General features: G+C 40.4%; 1 protein-coding gene across 5 annotated transcripts in view; it reads left to right on the top strand.

Annotated features, from left to right (window-relative positions):
* The window catches only part of GLP1R (glucagon like peptide 1 receptor), a 91,572-nt gene that overhangs the window by 44,575 nt on the left and 24,837 nt on the right, over positions 1 to 22,160 (top strand). For all 5 annotated transcript variants that reach the window (XM_071806119.1, XM_065834089.2, XM_071806121.1 and 2 more), the window contains exons 4-7: positions 12,344 to 12,453; positions 15,066 to 15,172; positions 18,265 to 18,418; positions 19,997 to 20,156. In XM_071806119.1, the coding sequence (XP_071662220.1) occupies positions 12,344 to 12,453; positions 15,066 to 15,172; positions 18,265 to 18,418; positions 19,997 to 20,156 (531 nt within the window). The remainder of the gene's footprint in view (positions 1 to 12,343; positions 12,454 to 15,065; positions 15,173 to 18,264; positions 18,419 to 19,996; positions 20,157 to 22,160) is intronic.

Genomic DNA, 22,160 nt, shown 5'->3' with positions numbered 1-22,160 from the left:
CCTTGCCAATGCTAGTCTAGCAGGCAGCTTAGCTTCCAACAGACAGGTTTGAGCTCACCAGTTACCTTAAACTTCATTTGTGCTCTCATTACAGGTCTCGCATAACTGAAGTATATGTTATCTACCCACTCTTATTTGTTCCCAATACCAGTATAGTCTCTTAAACAAAGGGACCTCAAACCTTTCTGAATGTTACTTGCACTTAAGAATTTTCGTTTTTAATTACAGCAGACAAAGAGTAAACTGAACGAATTAAGGGCCTGAATAAACATGGATGTTGTATGTGCTACATAATTAAATACCTTCTTGAAAACAACTTATTTTCTTTCTGGCTTACTTAAATGTTGCTAATTAGTATTTATTTATTTTTGTCTTTCCCAAGTCCCAAAGATGGGATAAAACATGAATACCTGACCTTAAAATAGCATAGGTAGGGTGTAACTTGCTAAAAGAGCCATATGACCTACAGCTTGCTTCTTCCTATCTTTTTCAGGAATCCCTGGCACTTTACCTTTGGATGATGAGAAAGGGTCTTCTCGCATCCAACTTATATGCGTTCTCTCTTATAATAACTACACTTCTGGTGTGATAGTGAGCTTAAAGGTTCCTTCTTTCTTCCAAGATCCTCAGTTCAGTTTGGGTGAAGATACAACTTGAGCTACTCATATAGCTATACAAGTAAATGCTTCATGTAAAGGCGAATCACACTCTTTGCCTCTTGAAGTTATTAGCTCTCTATTTGAATTTTTTATAATATTTTCATTTGGCAAACCAGTCATGCAAAAATTGTGGACTGACTTAAAAGGTGTCTGCAGGTAAGTAGTCTCATTAAGAACATCCTCCCTTTCATGCTATTTCACAAATAAAGCTTTAATTTGAATGTGCTAACCTACACAATGATTGCACTTGTTCATTGTGTATACAGTTTTGTTTATTTTGCAGTATTATCCTTTTACACCTGCGTGTTTTGCTGGTAACTTTCCCCTTGAGAGTTTTCTGTAATAGTCTAGGTCTTGCCTGAAAGACCTAGGTCCCTGCTATGGATTTTGAAAGTATGTCTAATCTTCCTCAAACATGCTCCAAACGTCAACTGTTAGGATTCCCGTAAATCGCTTCAAATTCTCTTTGAATAAGAACAAAGTTTTTCTGGGCAACATGTTTATGAGAGAACCTGGGTACATGATTAGTTCAATGACAGTAATAATGATAGTGGTGGTTGGCACCTGGCCAGACTCATCTGACCTTTCTGGAACTAATTTACTTTTTGACAACTGGAATGAGCAGAAATGAATTGGGCAAGAAAAGGATCAAGTATTCATCAGCATATTTCCTCTGAAAGCAAAAAATTGGCTTCTGCATGCAAAGGCTGCCTGATAATTGTCCTGGAGCTTGATGAAGCAGGGCATCAACAATTTTTTTTAAACAGAATGAAAGCATGGGTGAAAATGTGGAAAATATTGCGTTTGTGTAGCTGATGAATGACAGTGGGCTCCTCTAAGTTTTTAGAGATGTCAGGTGGCATTGGCAGTGCATATTCAAGGAAAGGCTTTGCACCTTGGCAGAAAGAGTTTAAGTCAAAAGGATTGTATGTCCATCCAAATACCTTTCAAGCAATGAAAACTGAATGGAAACAAAAATGCAATAGAAAACTTGGTGAAGATTACCAATAGAATGGTGTAAGTGTTTTCTGATTTTTCAGGTCAGGGTAGGTTCCAACTTTGAGAAGGAGGGTAAGAATCAGGCTGGTGTTAAGATTTGGCTTTGTAATGGAAAGGTAAATCTGGATGTAACTGCAGCTTTAGTGGCCTCCAGTCATTATTGGCACAAAAAATGGTGGCTTCCATAATGAAAGCACTTGGTGGGTTTTTTTATTATTTGTAAGAGCTTGTATTTAGTAGCTTATAGGTTTACAGAACTTTGCTTGACTGAGATTCAACACAATAGAAGTCTGCTTTAAGGCTGATGTTTTTCAAGAGCCTTTTGTCAAAACTTTTCTCTACATTTCAACACGTGGATGGAGAAGACAGCTCCTACGGTACTGGTGACATGCCTCTTGCTGCTCACAGGGGTGAATTCCTTATGTGTTTTCCCTAGACTTCCCACAGTTTGTACCTGTAGTCTCCAGAGGCCACATGAGAGCAGAGCAGTGATTCTTTCTCTGAAATCCTGTGTGACTGTCAGGCCAGATCTGTATTTGACACATGGCCTGAGGTGGACTTCTCATGCCCTTGCTGGCCACAGTAGGCTCCAGCCGACAGAGCAGAAGTGCTTCATTGATTTCAGCCCTCCTCACTGCTTGGCTGGAACAGGAAGAGCTGCTGGGTTGCTATGAGAAGCGCCAAGGAATGGACTGGGGAGAAAGGAGATGTGAGAGGCTGGAGTCAGGTTGCAATTTTGAGTCCAGTGTTTTTGGAGAACGGCAAGTCAGAGTAGGATCCGAGAGAAATGTTAGGGTATATCTGCTATGGAGCTTGAAACTCAAAATCGGTCTCCTCTTGTTGAATAGCAGAGAAATCCATGGGCAATGCACGGGGATATATTGATGTGGCACAAGATAGTGTCCTGAGCAGTAGAACTAAGGGCTGTATGTCTTCCTACACCTAAGCTATCTGGGTTTGGGGTTTTATCATACGGTACTAATTCTTATAATGTAAATGCATCATATATCTGTAATGCTAAGTCTGCAGAGAGTATAAGAGCAATGTCTGTAGGAAAGCCTTTACCAGTTGCTAAGATTTTTCTTTACAACTTCACATGCTTTAGCTCTTGTATACAGAAGTATTAAGCTTTAACCAGGGCTGAAGTGCACAGCTTGCTCAATAAAAATGTATATCTTCACGCTTTGAAATGCAAGGGGCACTTCATTGTATTTGATCAGCTTTGAAGTATCCACTTCCTTTACTTTGTGTAGATAGTGGGTAATACTTCTGGAATTATAGTCATCTCTAAATGAAACTGGATGGTTTGGGTTCCTTTTCATGATATGTTTTGCAGTGGCCTATGCTGAAAGCTTCCAGTCATTTAGGAATTTTTTATCTTTATAACTGTCCTGTCAGAGATTATAAATTAGGATTATTGAATAATTGTTTCTCTATACCATCGTTTTTGAGGATAACTAAATACCACTAGTTTCCCTGCAGATTGTTTGCAGCACCGGGTGCTGGTTTCAGCCTGCGTCTTCTGGAGCTTCTTGTTTTGCTCAGAAGATACATCAAACAACTGGTGTTTATTTACATGTGTACTTCCCTCTCCCTCCTAGCTGTGCATATTTAACATATTAGTTATCTGTTTATTTTTCTCAAAGTTGTTTTTCCTTGCTTTAGCTCAGCAAGCATTATTCTAATGATTTGCCTAGTTGTTTCCCTTTTTTTTTTTTCCTTGTTTTTCTTTTGACTCTCTGCATGTTTTGTTTGGTTATTTGTGCTTTTTTTTTTTTGTTATTTTTATAAGTCCTTGAAGTATGGGCATAGTAAAATAGATCCCTTCCTCTGCCCTTTAGTTGTCTTTTGCAACCTTTTAAGAACACTTTTTATTGCATAATTTTTTGCTTCATTTTAATATCCTCTAACGAGGTGTCTTCAATTCATTACATTAACTGATCAAATAACTTTGAAACACAAAACCTCTTAGCACAGTTTTTACAAGTTTCTAATACATTAAACTTCCAGTCACGTTTGTGGTTGCAATAACTTTATTCCAACTGACTTTTATTTATTCTGAACAAAAGTTTTAATGGTGCTTTTTGATATCTTACCAAACCTTCACAAAGCTGAACCAGTATCATAAATACTTGTTTTTCACAAAAAAACTCCTTTTGTTGCATTAATTCGCATATCTTTTATAGTTCATAAACACTCTGTATTAAACCTAATGCACACATACATGCGTGCATTTTTATGACTTGTTTTTTTAAGTATATTTCAAAAAGTTATGTTAGGGTTCAGTATAGTCTAGCATAGTTAATGCAACTCTTTCTCAATACACTCAGCTGAAATGCTTGGAGAGTATGACTTCTTTTAGGGTAATACTCTGTGTTAAAAAACAGTATTGTTTTTCAGGAAGATATTTTGATTTTTATTAGATATTAACTCCTACCCAGCGATGTGTAAGGTTACAACGTACTGAATGTTTTATGATTTGGCATGGTCTGGCTTGCTCACACAGCCTTTATTGGCTATCATTATGCAAGTAGTTTTTAATTATGAAGCTGCATTCTGCCATTTTCCCACTATTCCTTCCCTGTGCAGAATGGATCTGCTTGTGGGATATGTAGTAAAGGGAGCTCTTCTCTGCAGGATCTTTGCCTCATTAACTGTGGGAATTTGTGTTGACTGAGGCAAGATATTGCAGAGCTGGTAATGATGATCACTGTGGTAGGAGAACTGAATGCCTGTGCAGAACAAATTTTGTGGCATGATGTTCTTTGTTGTATAAATCTGGCTTTACTATGTGACTAGAATATGATCTTTATTTTTTGGGTTATCTGTGTACACATATAAGATAATAGCACTTAGTGTTCATTGGGGAGGTAAATTGGTGGTATTTGAGTGTACCATACAAATAGAAAAAAATACAGTATTCGGTATAGACTTGGTTCAGTATGCTCAAATATTACTTGACATCTCACAGTGGTAAGAGTGAATAATATCCCATTAAATGATCTCTCTCTATTCAGTATCCTGAACAAAACAGTGGATTCTGTTGGAAAAAATGTATTACTGTGTACATGGAAACTATTATTGGGGGGAACTAAACCCCACGTAAGTAGCTTTATCTTAACGCTTCCTAATTCTTGAATATTTCATTTTGTTCTGTTAATGTCATTCCAAAACAAATATTTTAAAATAAGAATTTATATGCAGGCAGTATCCCTTTGGTGAGCCAAACAGCATCATCTCCATATGTAGAGTCTCTGACTTTGTGCTTTTGATAGCACAGCACAGGATTCAAGCATTGAGGATTTCCAGGACATTCAGGGTGAGTTTGTGCAGGCTGTGGCATGGACTGCACTTGCTTAATTGGATCTCCCTTTGCACTATATAAAGTTCTGTTAGGTCTGCATAAGTGCACAACCATCTCTTTGTAGGAGTGTGGATACATAACTCTCTTTTGTCACTCTTATTCACTGAAATAAGTATTTTTTTTTTTAATTGGAAGAGGCTGTAGGGATTCTTGAATCTTTCAGACTAGGAGCTAGTGATGAGGACAATTCACAGTGGGGGTGTTCAAATCCGTTTCCCCACCTCTCACCTAAACTATAGAATATAACTGAAAATTATTCTCTGCCTGCTGCAAGAACTTGAAGTGACCACCAACCTTTCTGCCTTCAAGGCAAAATACAACACATAGCTGGTTTTCAGTTTGTTTTTTTTTTATCATGACTAAAGCAAAGGAGTTGGGATGACGAATACGCTATGGAGGAGGAGGAATAGTGAGAAGATGTACTATATAAAGTACTTGTAGTTAAACTGCTTGTTGAGGTAATATAATTTCAGCTGATGTGGCAGTGAGCCCAGCATAAAGGCTCATTTTGATAAATGTGATTCTTGGACAGTAATGCAGGCTGGAGCTCCTCCTGCTCCCTGGAGGCTTCGTGATCAGGCTGGTGGTGTGTTTCCAGCTGCAGGCTCACATGTGAGTGCACAAGTCCTGGGTTCAGGATGTCTTCACTGTAAGCAGCACAGGGCTTGGGACTGAGTGACACTTATGCAGCAGCCAAGAGTGGCTCCTTTCAGGAGAGCAGTGCCCAGGTCACACCAAATGAGAGCTGAACAGAGCTGCTGATTGGGGGCGCAACCTCCGAAGTTCTGATAAATTGTTGTCCCCATCAAAGGGCAAGTTGCTCATTTCAGGAATGAGTCAGTCTGCTTTCAAGACTGTCATGATGCTTTCGTACTACAGAGTCCCTGTTTCATGTAGAAAACTGGTACCTTTTCCAAAACATTTCCCCTGCTGGAAACAGAGAAGAGGTATTAACAGAAGAGAGGTCTATAATACTTGACACATAGCAGCCAGGCAAAACTGTGGGCTCTCTTGTTCTTTTTCTGATTCTCTCATCGCTCTCCCTGAATAGAATTGATTGGATAGGACATGCTGTAATTTGTTTTTACAATAAGTAATGTTCCAATTTACTCTCAGGTACAGTTGGGTGAGTAATCTCACACAGACCTCGGCACCCTGATGTTGTAAAACACAGATCAGGTTGGTTGTTTTAAGTAGAGAAGTAATTTAATTGTGTTTTATTTCCAGTAAAAGGGGGATAATAAGGAAGTGTTTGTGAGCCTCCTGCCTATGTCATAGCATATTTTCTCCTTATGTAAAAGTATTTGGCTAATTGTAGTATTTTATTTGATTTACAGACTTATCAGAGAAATAGATAGATGTTATATTAACTTCAGTGCTAACCCTTGAGGCCTCTGTCTTTTATCAGTTTACAGACACCGCATTTTTGGGCATCAATCTATGTTTTCGCATGTAATAAGGTGTGATTGGCACTGTTCAAATATACTGGTGCCATTAAGCTGCTGTTCCTTAGGCAACTTTTGTGAGTGAATACATTTAGCTTATGGATTAAATAAAATCAGATTCCCTATGCACTGACTGTATTCTTCGTTTGTTTGTTTGCAGAGGATGAAAGCCAATTCTAGAATGTAATAATCAGTGTGTTTTAAAACATTGACTATATGGTAACAAAAAGCACTATAGCACAGGAAAAAGGTATTGTAGGATAGCAGGGAGGCAGCGATCACTTAAACCTTGAGAAAAGGTTGTTCATCATGCTGGTCTATTAGAACTGAAGCTGATTCTTGTATGTTTGGTATCTGCAATGCATTTAAGGTAAGAGGGCCTGAGTCACTCTGCAGAATTCAGGCACAGACAAATGTGAATCACCTCTGACTAAACCACCTACACGCAAGAAGCTGAAATTGCTCAGCAGTTGAGGGGGAAGCTGTGTGTGTGCCTTCCTACTGTCACAGCACACAGGCAACCTCAGAGCCTGTCATTGTTAGTTTGCCTCTGTAGGTATAGTAACTGAATTTTTTTCAGCAATGACTTTACATGAAAGCTGAAGGAAATTAGATTCCTGGTGAGCTTTGGATCTGGCTCACAGGAAAGGGACAATACGTAGAAATACTACCTCTCTATCCCTTTTAGGAGGTTGAAGATCTCTGCCATCCTAAGCCATGACCAGCTATGCAGAGAGGAAGTAATAAAAAGTAAATGCGAACATTTGTAGGTAGCTTTAATGCAAACCACATGCTTTACTCTGAGTAGTAAGAGTGGTAAAATACATGCAGTGCTTGAATCGAAAAAATCAAAAAGTCCTTGATTAAAAGATTAAAAGCCAGTGGATCCCTTTGAAATGAGTTGGAACTGCTTTCACTAAGCGAAGATGAGAATTTAGTTTGTAGATGAAACAAACAAACAAAAAGATCTAAAGTCCCCGCTTCAGGTTTTTATCAGTTATTTTGGAGATGCACCAGAGCAGAGTTTCTGCTGTTGAGACTGTTCTGCAGGGTCTATCCATCACCGAGCACTTCACAGCCCCTACAGTAAACCTCTGCTGATGTTGTGGGGGTTTTCTGGTATTTGATACATAACGGCAAATAATCTGTTTCCACAATGGTGAGACTTGTTCTCACATTCCTGAGAGTAACTGACTGCCTGCAGTGCATCACCCCTGCACTTTCTTCGTGTTGTGGTTTGTGCTGTCTCTCAACTCTTTCATGAGCATAACTCCATGCTTCAACCAGAATCCCCACACTGCCTTAAAGTCTAAGTTTTCTTTTCTTAATTTTTTCTATCTCGTAAGCATTTTGACTAATAAATTATTCCATGGACCAGATGTACTCATACACAGTCTCATCTATTTGGATTTTTGGTTTGATTATTTCTTTGCTTCTTAAGGCTCTTCCTGGACACAAACAGCCCAGTTCATCTTCAGTTGCCTCTGCATCCTGCACTGACCACCCACTGTTTTGGCAAGCAGTGAGGCTACGACAACCTGATGCAGCTGGCTGGTGGCTACCCAGAGGTCCATAAGAGCCATCAGTCCAGTTCAAGCGTTTGCGACTCCTAGATGTGGCAGGAGCTCTCCTTTACAGTGTGATAGGGTTACATTCACTTTTTTTAATACCTAAATTAATTGCCTTGTCTTTCTGTCTGATGGCAAATTCCATGGTTCATTTATTGTAAACTCTTCCATTCTCCAATATATGCCAGGTTTCAGCATACAGTAGATTTTTTTCCTCATTATTTCAGAAGATATTTTATCAATAAAAGAAAATTAAGATGTGTCATGATGATTTGGAGAGAAAATAAATACATTGAGGTTAAACCTTCGTCCCAATGAGACCTTGACAGTCAGAAATGCTGGGGGAAAAAATTCGCAGTTTCAGAGGATGTGGAACAACATTTGTGTGGTGGTTTTTTGTTGTTGTTTGGTTTGGTTTGGGTTTTGTTTGTTTGGTTGGTTTTTAATCAATTCCCCTTTAGCAAGTTTTTCCTTCTTTTTTTCAGGAAGATAGTGAAATTTATTTTGTCTAGTAATACTTGGTTACAACTCGTGCAGTGACAGTCAGACTGAATTTCTGAGTCCTGTGACCCTCTAGGCTTTCACCCTCTGCATCTCAGCTTCGTTGGCTTCTAATATGTAATGTTTAGTGATTCTGAGAGCTACCTTTGCGTAATATTTTGAATTAATTACTTCAATTTGCTGTCCATTAATCTCAAGGGGAAAAAGAAATGATGCTTTCCTATTTGCTACCCCCATCAGCTGAGATATCCTTAAGATTGTAGCAACATCCCAAGGGAAAGAAGTGGTTGGAACTGCCAGCAGATAATGGGAGGAAGTGGCAAAACATTAATGGATGTGAATGTATATGTTGCACTGACCTAGTCTCATGTTCTGTGTTTGTGTAAATGTATGCAAACAAGTATCCTTGATACAAAGGAAAAACCTCCGTGAGACATGACTTAATTTTTGTATCATCTCAGATAACTTTATATTATCTCTTACTGGTATTTTCAATAACACCAATTACAAAAGCAAATAGACTCTGCTTACCCAAAACCATTTTCGGTTACCGTTTAGCATACTCATTAGAAATGGCTTATTAGAATATGAATGTCTAGATTATTTTTTGAAAAATCATTCTTCACTTAGAGTACTAGTCTACCACTGACAGTTATCAAACAAAGTACAAGTTGTCAACTAATATGCAGATAGCGTACTGGGTTGTTATAATTTCAAATAAGTTTTAATGTTTTCCCAATGAAACAGGAATGCTGAGTTCCAACAAGTTCTGGTTTGCAGTAATGAGGGAGCTGACAATGGGATGAGGTTGCAGCAGGCAAGGCTGGGTCTGAGCAAAAGCGGTAGTTGAGAGGTATTTTGATACCTGTGTAGAGCTGAATCCTTCTAACTCAGCTTCTCATACATCAAAATGTTTTAAGTGTCTGTTTCCAAACACTGCCTTGGTAGAGGCTAACCCTGGTTGAGCAGTTGACCCCGCACTGCTTTCTTAGGGGTGGCTTCATAATGTAGATTAGGTCAGTTTACTGGGTCAAAAATATAATTAGTGAGAAGCTGTTTGCTGTGCTCCAATACAGGAGCACCTCTGGGTTGCTTATATCACAGAATCACAGAATGTTAGGAATTGGAAGGGACCTCAAAAGATCATCCAGTCCAATCCCCCTGCCGAAGCAGGAACACATAGATGAGGCTACACAGGAATGTGTCCAGGTGGGTTTTGATTATCTCCAGAGCAGGAGATTCCACAACCTCCCTGGGCAGCCCGTTCCAGCATTCTGTTACCCTTACTGAGAAGTTTCTTCTCAAATTTAAGTGGAACCTCTTGTGTTCCAGTTTGAACCCATTACCCCTTGTCCTATCACTGGTTGTCACTGAGAAGAGCCTGGCTCCATCTTCATGACACTCACCCTTCATATATTTATAAACATTAATAAGGTCACCCCTCAGTCTCCTCTTTTCCAAGCTAAAGAGACCCAGCTCCCTCAGCCTTTCCTCATAAGGGAGATGCTCCACTCCCTTAATCATCTTTGTTGCCCTACGCTGGACTCTCTTCAGCAGTTCCCTGTCCTTCTTGAACTGAGGGGCCCAGAACTGGACACTATTCCAGGTGTGGTCTCACCAGGGCAGAGTAGAAGGGAAAGAGAACCTCTCTTGACCACCTCTCTTGAACCACCCCCCTTCTAATACACTCCAGGATGCCATTGGCCTTCCTGACCACAAGAGCACAGTGCTGGCTCATGGTCATCCTGCTGTCCACCAGGACCCTCAGGTCCGTTTCCCCTACACTGCTCTCAATAGGTCATTCCCCGACCTATACTGGAACCTGGGGTTGTTCCTACCCAGATGCAATACTGTACACTTGCCCTTGTTATACTTCATTAAATTTTTCCCTGCCCAACTCTTCAGCCTGGTCCAGGTCCCGCTGGATGGCAGCTCAGCTTTCTGGCCTGTCAGCCAGTCCTCCCAGCTTGGTGTCATCAGCAAACTTGCTGATAGTGCACTCTATTCCCTCATCCAAATCACTGATGAATATATTGTATAATACTGGCCCCAGTACCGACCCCTGAGGCAGTCCACTAAATACAGGCCTCCAACTAGGCTCTGCCCCATTGACCACATCTCTCTGGCTTCTTCTCTTCAGCCATTTTGCAGTCCACCTCACTACCCGATCATCCAGACTGCACTCTCTCAGTTTAGCTGTGAGAGACTGTGTCAAATGCTTTACTGAAGTCAAGGTAGACCACATCCACCACTCTGCCATCATCTCTCCACCTCGTTATGTCCTCATAAAAGGCTATGAGGCTGGTCAAGCATGACTTTCCCTTGGTGAAGTCATGTTGACTGCCTCTAAGGACTCTCTTATCCCTGATATGCCTTGAGATGGCACCAAGGATAAGTTGTTCCGTCAGTTTCCCAGGGATGGAGGTGAGGCTGACCGGTCTATGGTTACCCAGGTCCTCCTTCTTGTCCTTTTTGAAGATTGGAGTGACATTTGCTTTCCTCCAGTCCTCAGGCACCTCTCCCGTTTCCCAAGACTTGGCAAAGATGATGGAGGGTGGTCCAGCAATGACCTCAGCCAGGTCCCTCAGCACCCGTGCATGCATCCCATCTGGACCCATGGATTTATGGATGTCCAGATTGCTTAATTGCTCCCTAACCCAGTCCTCATCAACTAAAGCAAACTCCTACATTGTCCTGTCTTCCTCTGAGGTCTCAGCAATACGGGGCTCCTCAGGACATCTTCCAGCAGAGTAGACAGAGACAAAGAAGGTGTTCTGTGTATCTTCTGTCACCAGGGCACCCACCTTGTTCATCAGTGGGGCTACATTGCCCCTGGTGTTAGTTTTATCTGCTACGTATTTGAAAAAGCTCTTCCTGTTGTCCTTGACCCCTCTTGCCAGGTTTAATTATAAGGAGGCCTTAACTTTCCTAGTTGCCTCCCTACATCCTCTGACAACAGCCTTATATTCTTCCCAAGTGGTCAGCCCCTCCTTCCATATGTGGCAGTAAAGGTTGTTGGACTTCCCCAATACTCAGATACCAGAGATAAGTTTTCATTCAATACACTGTGATTGAGTGCTGCTTCCCCTTTGTACTTTCATTTTGGTGCTTCAGTCTGATGTAATTTTATTATGAGCCATTTCATTGTACCTGCTTTTACAAGATCAAGATGCTAACTGCTTTGGAAAGGCAGTTTATTTACTGCTGGTTTTGTTATTCAAACATGTAGACAGATGGAATAAAAAGAATACATGGGCAGTTTAGCCAAAGATTTATGGCTTGATTTTGTACCACAGATGTTTGTATAAGCATTTACATTTTGAGAAGCTATGTTAGTGTACCTGTTCTGAGGTTTATGTGAGTCTGCACAATATCAGAAAAGAAAAAGCACATTTACTCTTTATGCGCATTCTTTTATTTGTGAATTTTGAAGCTGAGGCTTAACATTTCCAAAATTTGTGTGTCTTAAAATTTAATATTTCAGTGAACTGGCATTTATGCGTGTTGTAAAATCCTCACAAAGGCAGCAGCAACTATTTCAGACTGTTGCTGCTGAACGGTTAGCAGTTGTCCTGGAGGATGTGCTGTCTGGTCCTTTTGCAGCTGTGTCCTCCCAAACCACTCCCTGGCCTTGAGGATGAGCAGCAGCAGCAGCATCTGCTGCAGGCAGGGAGCAGGCAAAGAGCTCCTCTGACAGCGTGGTGGCTTCCCCTCCAGGGGAGCCACTTGTGAGGATGAAAGGCTGCACCTTGCCTCATGAGCAACCTCTCCTCCCATTAACACTGTGGCTTGTTTTGCTTCTGGCAGTGCTGCATGGGCAGGTGTACCGCTTTTGCACCCTGGAAGGGACGTGGCTGCTGAAAGAGAATTCGACTCTTCCATGGAGGAACCTGTCTGAATGTGAGGCCTCTGACCAGGTAGGAGTTTCCATCTCTTTCTGTTGTGTTTGTTTAGGACAAAATAGAGAAAAGAAAAATATAGTCATTGATGCCCACACATTTTTGTCCTGTCAAAGTAACCTTTACCAACTCATCCTGGGTGTCTTACTTTAGTGAGCCTGAGGGAAAGGGACATCAGGCCTCTCCCCTTCAACAAAAAGAGCATGGAGGGTAGAAAAGAATGAGTTTAAATATTCATGAGAGAGCCAGGAGAAGTGAACCAGATAGTCCCAGCTGCGGTGCAGTGCAGGGGTCTCAACTGCAGCCCACACAAACCGGAGGAGTGACCTAATGTTATTCCTTTGTATTTTCTTCTATTGGCATGTTGTTGCAGTAAAGTGACTGTTCCCTCTGTCTTTTTAGCAGCTATTAAGGAGATTAAGATGAACTGAACTGAAGGATATTTGTTTTCACCTTTGGGCAGGGGGCAGTCCCTACTTTTTATTTGTTTGAGGTTTTTTTATCTTTTTACATTAATTTGCCATGGGCCATGGAATAGGCTTGTCAGTATTATTTCCTTGCCCTAGTGCTCTATACTCTGTAGGGAGCTGAGACACCTGGCAAAAAATGAAGGAGAGCATAAGGATTTCCAGGGGACTTTTGTCAGCCATTGGCGTCAGCTAGTGCACTGAGTACGTTCCCATGACACGTGATACCACTCCTGCTGTGAGCCCCCAGGGGTGTTGCTTTTCCTCACGTAAACTGAGTATGCTCTGTGTGTCTCAGGGCACTGGAAACTAGTGCATACCTTGCCAAAACAGTTCAAGTATATGAAGTTCCCAAGTGCTGCAGGATTTGTTTCCTCTGGAGTTCCCATTGCTCAGTGCTCCATTCTTCAGAAGGAATAAATGGGTGCAGACTAGAAGGAGATGGGAAAAGAGGGTTTCTAATTATCCAAATATGTTAAATCTAACCTTTCCCATTAATTTGCAGCCTTATTCCTAGTCCCATCCATGTTCTGGGTTATCCCAGCAGAGCATGTTATCTTAAAGCAAAGTGTAAGCCTGGTTGTTTGACTTTCCCTTGTTTGCCATTATGGTTTCTTCCACAGCTGTGTTGACACATGCCAAGGAGAAAGATACCTAATGGTAAGACATGGTTGTTTGGCACTTGCCTCCAAGTTTCCATGAACAAATCTGGATTCTAAAACCCTGCGTACATGTTGTCACTCCCTGAAATGCGAACAACTGTTTGGTTTCCAGCTACTGTGTATAGAGCCCCTTAATAGCCTGCTTGTTTATGCATCTTGTGTGTGAGAACAAGAGGTCATTTTGACAAGTTTGCTTTGTATGATGTTGCAACTGTTGCTAAAACAAGACCCAAGGTGTTTGTGATTGCATCCTTATAAAATAACATTGTTTACTTTAAATGCATTATATGATTTTGATCTGTGTAGATGTTTTAAATTGTCAGATCTCAGTAGCTCACTTGAGCTTTGATATTGAAGAGATTTTTCATAAGGCAGCTCTCATATAATTCCTTTTAAAACACTAACCTAGCAAATCCCTGAGGAGCAGCCTGTATGTTCACCTTAAATCCTCCTGGCTGTGCAAAGTACATCTGAATAGCTGCACTTATTTCTGAAGTACAAGGAATATATTTCTTTGTACAGCACAGGTCTCAGAAGTCAATTGCAGAATTAGCAGCTTGAAGACATGAAGTAAAATGCCTGAGTCTATTTAGTCAAAGATACGTACTTAGAAATGAAGCAGAATAGAGAATATGAATGTGGCTCAGAGCCTGAGCACTAAGCCTGTGTTGCCTGTAGTGTTTCAGATACTTCTCCCTAAAGATTTTGGCCAGTGCTTTCAAGCAAGGGTCTCAGTGGTCATGTCTTCAACAGTGAACTTGAAGAGAACCATAGCCCAGAGCTGTCAGAGGGTGTGAGCATCACTGCTGCTCTGGCCCATATCAGCTCACTCCCTCCCCATCGGTGCTGTACCACCAAGGTCGTGAGATGGTGTTGGGTGATGGTTCATTACCAGGAGGTTGCATACTTGAGGCAGAAGAGATTAGGGGGCCAAAAAGAGATTAGTTATATGAATGCAAGGCATGTTTTGCCTCAGAGTCAATGAATAGGACCTGTCTTGTTTTATTTCTAAGTACAGATGTAGCCAAAGGACTACCCCCTCATTATAGCAGCAAGGAGACTTGCTTTAAGTGTTCAAGTCTGAAAACACCAGCTTTGCCATTTTTACTGCAGGGATGAGTTGTGTCTCTGCTTCCTGCCATCTGTTTAAGACTTGCTTGTGTGGTAATTCATGCCTCTCCAACTTTATTATGAAATAATGTCACATTATCTATTTTCTAGCCTGGCTGGAAAGCCCAACTGTTTGAGTGAACACTGGGAGCAGCTGGGGAAGTAAGATTAAATTTTTATTTCTTTAGAACATATGAAAAGTGGAAGACTAATTTGATATGTGCATTTAAACTTGAAAGTAGGAGAGTGACTTCTTGACTTCTGGTTATCATTAAGAAAAGCTAAAAAGCAGCTGGGAGAAAACTGAGGCCTCTGAGCTCTGTCTTCCCCCCCCTCCCCTTTTTTTTTTTTATTACTTTTTTTTTTTCTTTTCTCCTTTATATGCTCTCAGGATGCACCAGAAGAACAGCTCCTGAATTTATCCATCATATACACCATTGGATATGCTCTTTCCTTCTCTGCCCTTGTAATAGCATCTGCCATTCTTCTTGGATTCAGGTAACTGGTGAAGCTCTGAAGAGAGTGGAGAAAAGCTGTTATTTTTCTGTATGATAGCATCAGACTTGACAGAAACATTTGATTATTTGTTTTTTCCCTCTTGATCACCTCATTTTTTCTTTATCTTATGTCACTTCTGTGTTCCTTCCACCTGGTGAGACTGTCATACTGAGTTCATCCCGATATGCACCAAAAAAGTGCATGGAGCACATCAAAATTAAGAGACTATTGGTTGCACATACCAACGCTACACTATGTAGGTTTGGTTAAGAAAAAAAAAAAAAAAGGAAGAAAAACAAAAAAAAAAAAAGGAAAAACAAAAATCAGTCAAAACCCACCAACCAACTAACCAACGTACCACCCAAAAAACCCCACCAAACCAAACAAAAAACAATTTTGGACCCCAACAGAGAGATCTCTTTTTTTCCTCTATTGATGCAAGAGGTGTCTTGATTCCAGCCGGACTTTCCTGCAATTTGGGGATGCTCAGCACAGGAGACTGATATTTAGAACACAGAAAGATGTGATCCTGCTCTATAGTGGGAAAGAAATCCCTCTGCCGTGAAGTCCTGTGCCCTGCTGCTGTACATAGCCAGGACCCACTATCCCTTTTACATGCCGATGAGGCTGTCTCCTAAAAAAAGTATAGTTTACCATCTCTTAGTACTCTTGTTTGAAATCAGGTCAGGTACCTTCAGTGCTGTAGTCCTTAAGAAATTTTCTTCCCTGACTAAAGAATTATCATTGCCAGTTAATGATCATTTGTTCTGGTGTTCTGATCATTTGCTTCTGTTAGCAAGCCAGTCCCTCTTCTTTTCTCCCTCCTAAGTGCAGGGATACCCCTTGTGTATTCAAAAAGATCAGTCATGCCTTTTAGCTTTTAATTTCCAAAATTATAATGTCCCAATTCTAATATTGTACCGCACCTTTTGGCACTGTATTATCCCTCCTCCTACCAGTGGAGAAGCATAGGCTAGTGATCTAAAAGATTTAAAATGACTATAGAAATGCAGAGATATGCTCAGCCTTTGTGAATCCTACATGATAATTATGATTTGGATGTGTTGTACCTGTGCAACTTTGGGACTCACCTGACAAAACACCAGATGGTCTTGAAGTCTCCAAATGTCTCCCAGGATAAGGGCTTTCTCCTTGTTTCACCCATCAATGACACTTTCTGAAAAATCTTAGCAGCCCAAATGTAAAGGTCACAGAGCACAATGATATACTTTTTGAAGGAAGCAAGGATGTGCATGTTTTTTGACAGGGAACAAAGAGCAGGTTTGTCACACTGAGGATGGGTAGGAGAGGGGGAATTTTGATGCCTTGACTTTTGTGGAGAGATGGTTTTGCATTTCTTCCTTTAGCTGTGAAGCAGGGTCTGGAGAAGTGTACATGAGTGTGTGTGTCTGATTTTGAAAATGAGGTTTTAAAGATGTTGAAGGGCTTGAGAGCCTTGTTAAAACTATTCCGTCAAACTGTTTTGTGCTTTTCCATCTAAATTGTCTCTCTGGATGCAACCTGGTCCTGGATCTCATGAAATACATGAGACCTACCCCTGTGTGTTTTGCAGTTGCTGGATTCTGACTGGAACCTCCACTCATGTCCTCTGCCTAGTAGCTGTGCCACTTCAGCAAACGGGGATTGAAATGTAATTCAATGGCACCAAAATGCTGGTGTTCTCCACTTTTGTATTAGGAAGGCCTTTTTATGTTCTTATACTACAGAATTACCTTTATATTTGTTTTTAATAATGATATAACAGAGAAAACAATATATCTCTAGTGTCCAATTTTGAATTCTCTGAAAGTAATGGAAGAAAAGTCCAATTTCAGTGATGAAACTTGAATTAGGCACGACTGAAACAATTGGAATGACTTGCATTGTCTGTAGCAGAAATACTCCGTAACTGCTTGCGACCTATTTTCTTCACTTGGCTAATTTACATATTTTTTCTATCAGATTTAAGTATGTAGCAATTCTGAAGGGTAGCAACAAATGAATTTTGAATTAAAGAAAATAAATATTAATCATAGGTAAGGTTTCAAATAAGCTGTGACTTAAAAGTGATGCAAAAAATTCCATTTGACCTATGGAAAAAAGTTATCCTTCCTTTTCAATGCAAAACTGGTAACTTTCAGACCAAGTCTGTTTTTCTACGCAAATTTATAGAGCCGTAAAAATAGACATTTAAAGCATAAGTTCAGTGAAACTCTTGAAGAAACAACTGCTTTTTATCATATGTTACCTGTATCTTTTAGCATAAAAAAATAATTATACCCAGTGTTACTTCCTCTGAAGCAAAGTATCTATCCTCGCAGTGCTGGAAGAAAGATACTTGTTGATGAAGCTGGTAAAACATTGGCAGGATTCTGCAGTTGGATGCCATTTACATGACTGCAGTTTCTTTTGCTATTCCTCTTCTTGACAAGTAGCAATTTTATTGTCATTGCAGCCAGCTGCTCAAATTCAAGATTTTTTTGCTTTGTTTTTTGTTTAGTTTTTTTTTTGTTCGTTTGTTTCAATTCTGAATGCAGAGGTGAAAATTCTGTTCCTTTTAGTGCTAGAGGAAGTATTTACAATTCCCTAAGAAGGCAATTTGAATACAGGTTTTTCTTTCGTTGTCAAAGTGGTAATGTACAAGTAGATGTTTTTTCATTGTGGGTTTGAGCATAGCCAGGAGCCTTGCCAAGGTAAACCTGTCCAGTGACTTTGGAGTCAATTCAAAGAGATTAGATTTAGCATTATGTGAAACTTGACTTTTTTTTTTTAATCCTTTCAGATGTGTCTTCTGAAAAAGCCTTTATTTTTACACTTCTTACACTTCAAAAATATTTTTTCTTTACTCACTGATCTCTTTCCTTCCCCTAAACATTCACACTTAGGGCCGAAGTTTTGAATATCTCTTCCTTCATAGTGATTTCTTCCTAAAGATGGTTTGAAATCCCTACAGCTGTTCTCAAGTTACGGGATTTCCTCTCGTACCTCCTGATTTCCAACAGGGCTTATTGTTCCCTCCCTCAGTCCTATCTGTGATGTTGCAGATTTTATGTAGGTAAGTGGATCATGACTGTGGTTCTTCTTTTTTACAGACATCTGCATTGCACGAGGAATTATATTCACCTGAACCTCTTCACCTCTTTTATCCTCCGGGCTATATCCGTCTTCATTAAAGACTCAGTGGTAAAGTGGATGTACAGCACAGCCACACAAGAGCACCAGTGGGAAGGACTTATCTCCTTTCAGGTAGGGGCAGACACTGTGGTTGGCTCTCAGGATATTGGAGACATCACTGTGGTGTGTCTACATGACAGCAGCTACTTGAATGTTGTACAACGAGGGTTGTACAAAATGCTGTTATTCAGGCCACGAAGTTTCTCTGAAACTTGTAGCACAATGATTGTAGTTCTTGGCACAACAGTTCTAGTTGTGCCACCCCAGGATTGATACAGGTAAGTAGTTGATGCTGTGGCATGTTTCTGTGACTGTGGGAAGTTTGCCCCCACTAGACAGAGGAAACACAAAGAGGTGGATTATGTATATCTCTCTCTATATATACATAGATATATGCACACAAATGCCCGTATCTTCTTCCCATGCTGCAGGTTCATTTCTGCTAGCAATGACAAGAGAGCATTAATTTCACTAAGACAGCACCTTTTGTGATAGAACTGTGCATCTTGTATAATGACCATATTGGTTGGTTGTTCTTGGAGATCTTTATAATCTGTTAATGACAAAAAAAAGGGAAGCATCTGATTAAAATGTAAATTTGAAAGCATTTAGAAAAGCTTTGGAGGAACGGGCTAATTAAATACTTCTAATCAAAGGGAGAGTATATATGACTCTCTTGTGAATATGATGAAAGCATGACTTTCCCCCTTCAGATTTGGAATACAAAATGTACTTGAATCTTCAAAAAAGGATTTTCATTATTTGTATAGCTCTTGTGATTCTTCAACACAGGTGCAGCATTTCCTGCCACAATACAGCATTGGGGTTGCAAGGGATGTGTCTTCTGATGCATACTCAGTGTCAGAAAAGGAAGGGCACTGCCTGAGGCTTAAGCACTAATACCACGTAGTGAGTCTCAAAGGATGGTTTTCTTCTCATTTGCAATGTATCAGTTGGCAGAAAATAACATTGAAATACTTAAGTGGTTTGGAAATGTTCGCATTGGGTTGCCACTCATTCCCTCCTTCTAAAAAACACTAGGCTTTATGCTTTCACACATGGTTTATTGAATAGTGGTTTCATCAGATCTGCTGGATATATTAATTAGGTAATCACATTTCATACTTATCTAAAACCTTGCTGGCCACATCTGTAATTTACCAGCCAAGAGAGATTTTGCACTTAAATGTGATGCACTGGGCAATATTGCTGTTCTATCAAAAATCTTTTGCTTTGGAAGACAGTCAGCATTATGACATCCACTATTTGCTGTTTAACAGAGAAATTTTCAGCTGCAGAATAGAATACTGAGGGAACTGAAAAGATTCACTGACTGCAGTTGGTGCAGTACCTTTCACTTGCTCTTTTCATCTTTGTGTTGTGCTTTTAAAATTATAATCCATTGCTTATTGAGAGAAAATGCAGAACATGTAATTTGTATTTTTTTATACGAGGAATGTTGAAAGCATCTATCTGCTGTGTACAACACCTATTACTGGCTTCTGTCCTTTCAGTACTCAAATGTGATTAATTTAGCAAGCGTTGTTTTGAGGAGCAAGTACGAGCGAGAACCACTCTTTTGGGTTAGTGTCCTTTTTTTCTGAGCTTCCGTTGCATTAATTTGGGCTGTGCTTTTTTTTCCCATTGCAGGAATCACTCAGCTGCCGCTTGGTCTTTGTGATGATGCAGTATTGTGTGGCTGCAAACTACTACTGGTTGCTGGTGGAAGGCATGTACCTGTACACACTGCTGGTACTTTCAGTCTTTTCTGAGCAGAGAATTTTTCGGCTCTATCTCTGCATTGGCTGGGGTAAGTTAATCTTTCCATATGTCTGCCTATGGCTGCATGCACTAGCAGATGGAATAATAGGAAAAAATAGTGTGTGCCTGTTGTAGTGCTGCCCAGTTCAAGTCCTGCACTCTCCATTCTCTTTTTGTTCCTGACCCTTTGTCTTGTTTGAGCTGGAGGGTGCTGGTCCAGCACAGCTCCTGCGTGCTCGCAGTATAGAGGCTGCTGTGCTTTCGTAGCAGAGGGTCTGTGTGGCACTGCAGGAACTCCCTAAACCATTAGCAGGCACATGGTACTTTCCCTGAAAAAAAAACCAGCTTCCCAATATAGAAGACGTGTGGGTGATTCCAGGTGAGTGTGGACTTTCCTGGACTACTCTGCTTCATCTTGTGAAAGTTTCCCATTACATTCAAAGATGTGTTAACTACTAGTGGTGCAAAATGGCAATGATACCTGGTGTATGGTCAAGCGTTGTCAGCCATTGGAACAAGCTGCCCAGCAAAGTGGTTGAATTGCAGTCCCTGGAAGTGTTTGAAAGATGTGTAGATGAGGTACTTAGGGACATGGTTTAGAGGTGGACTTGACAGTGCTAGGTTAATGGTTGGACTCGATGATCTTAAAGGTCTTTTCCAACCAAAATGATTCTATGATAAAGGTAGAGAAATGGTGGCAGCATGAGTTTGGGGGATGCAGAGGGGCTGCTGAACAAGAGGCCACTGACAGGAAATTGTCAGGTTGGTTATGTGGGCAGAGCAGGTCAAGTAATGATTGTCAGGCAAATGAGTGGTCAGGGTGCCCATGCCTTGGGCATGTGTCTGCTTGAGACTAAGGACTGTGATGCCTTGAAATCAGTTCCTTGAGCCACTCACCTTCTGCAGAAATGCTAAAGCTTCAATTCCTTCAGTCTCCAATTAGCCTGAAAATATATTATTGTTCAGGATTAATCCTATTTTTGGGATGATCTCCTGTGTGCTCTTATTGCGTTCTCTCACTTCCTCTTCTCCCCCCTCCTCTTCTGGTGGAAATCAAGTGACTTTTGGAAAGCTGAAAGTAAATCCAAGTAAATACTGCAAGTGCTTCCATAGATACTAGTTTGAACATTTAAATTGCTTTGACTGTCCCTCTCTATGGTTTTTCCAACTGTGAATGTTCTAACAAATTAGTTTGCTGGTAAAATGCATATGTATGGCTTCCTGTGAATTACCCAGTTCTACTGAATAGTGGTATCTGTGGAACAAGGGCTGTCCAGTACATTGATGGGAATAAACAAATGCAAGCAATAGCAGTCCTGGTGGAGAGTTTTAGTTACAAAGTTCTATATCTTCCATTATCATTGTATATAGGACATGCAGCAAAAGCAACAAAATCTTGTATAACATTTGAACTGTGTGTTTTAATAATATTTTATGAATTTCCATACCCTCATTTAAAAAAAAAAATTATGGGGGAGCTATTCTGAAGCACTGACTGAGGTGATGAGAGGAAATGGAAAAGAAATTAAAGCAAAATTACATCTAGCTGAATCCTGAGGGTATTGTGTTGGTTTGTAAGCAAGGGATAGGATGGTTTGATCTGAATCACTTCTAGTTAGAGTTTGTCTCTTGCAAATGCAGAAGGCAGACACAGAAGACACTGATTTGGTTTTGTTCTTCATTTACAATGGAAGTTCTGCTGCTGTATACTGAATTTTTGGATGGATTTTTGGATGTGAGTGGTAATGCCAGAACTTGGCACTGGTTATATGGGTTTCATCGAAGCTTCCTAGAAAAGCTCTACCCGTCCCTTCAGTCCTCATCTGTACATTTTCTTGCTGTTCCAGCCATGGCTACATGTGCAAACCTTGCCAATGATTCTCCATCTTCAAATGCAGAAGCATCTGCTATTTCAGTACTCCCAGATTACCTACAACAGTAACAGTTTTATCTCTAAAAAGCAGAGAGAGATGAAGATTTTTTCCACTCTTTCTTGCTGTTGATTCCATTTTTTTAGGTGCTCAGGTCCCTCACCAGCTACCTTTCTGCTGTA

The sequence above is a fragment of the Patagioenas fasciata genome, chromosome 3, assembly GCF_037038585.1.
Source record: "Patagioenas fasciata isolate bPatFas1 chromosome 3, bPatFas1.hap1, whole genome shotgun sequence".
NCBI classification, from domain to species: domain Eukaryota; kingdom Metazoa; phylum Chordata; class Aves; order Columbiformes; family Columbidae; genus Patagioenas; species Patagioenas fasciata.
This window is presented reverse-complemented; position numbering and strand designations above follow the sequence as displayed.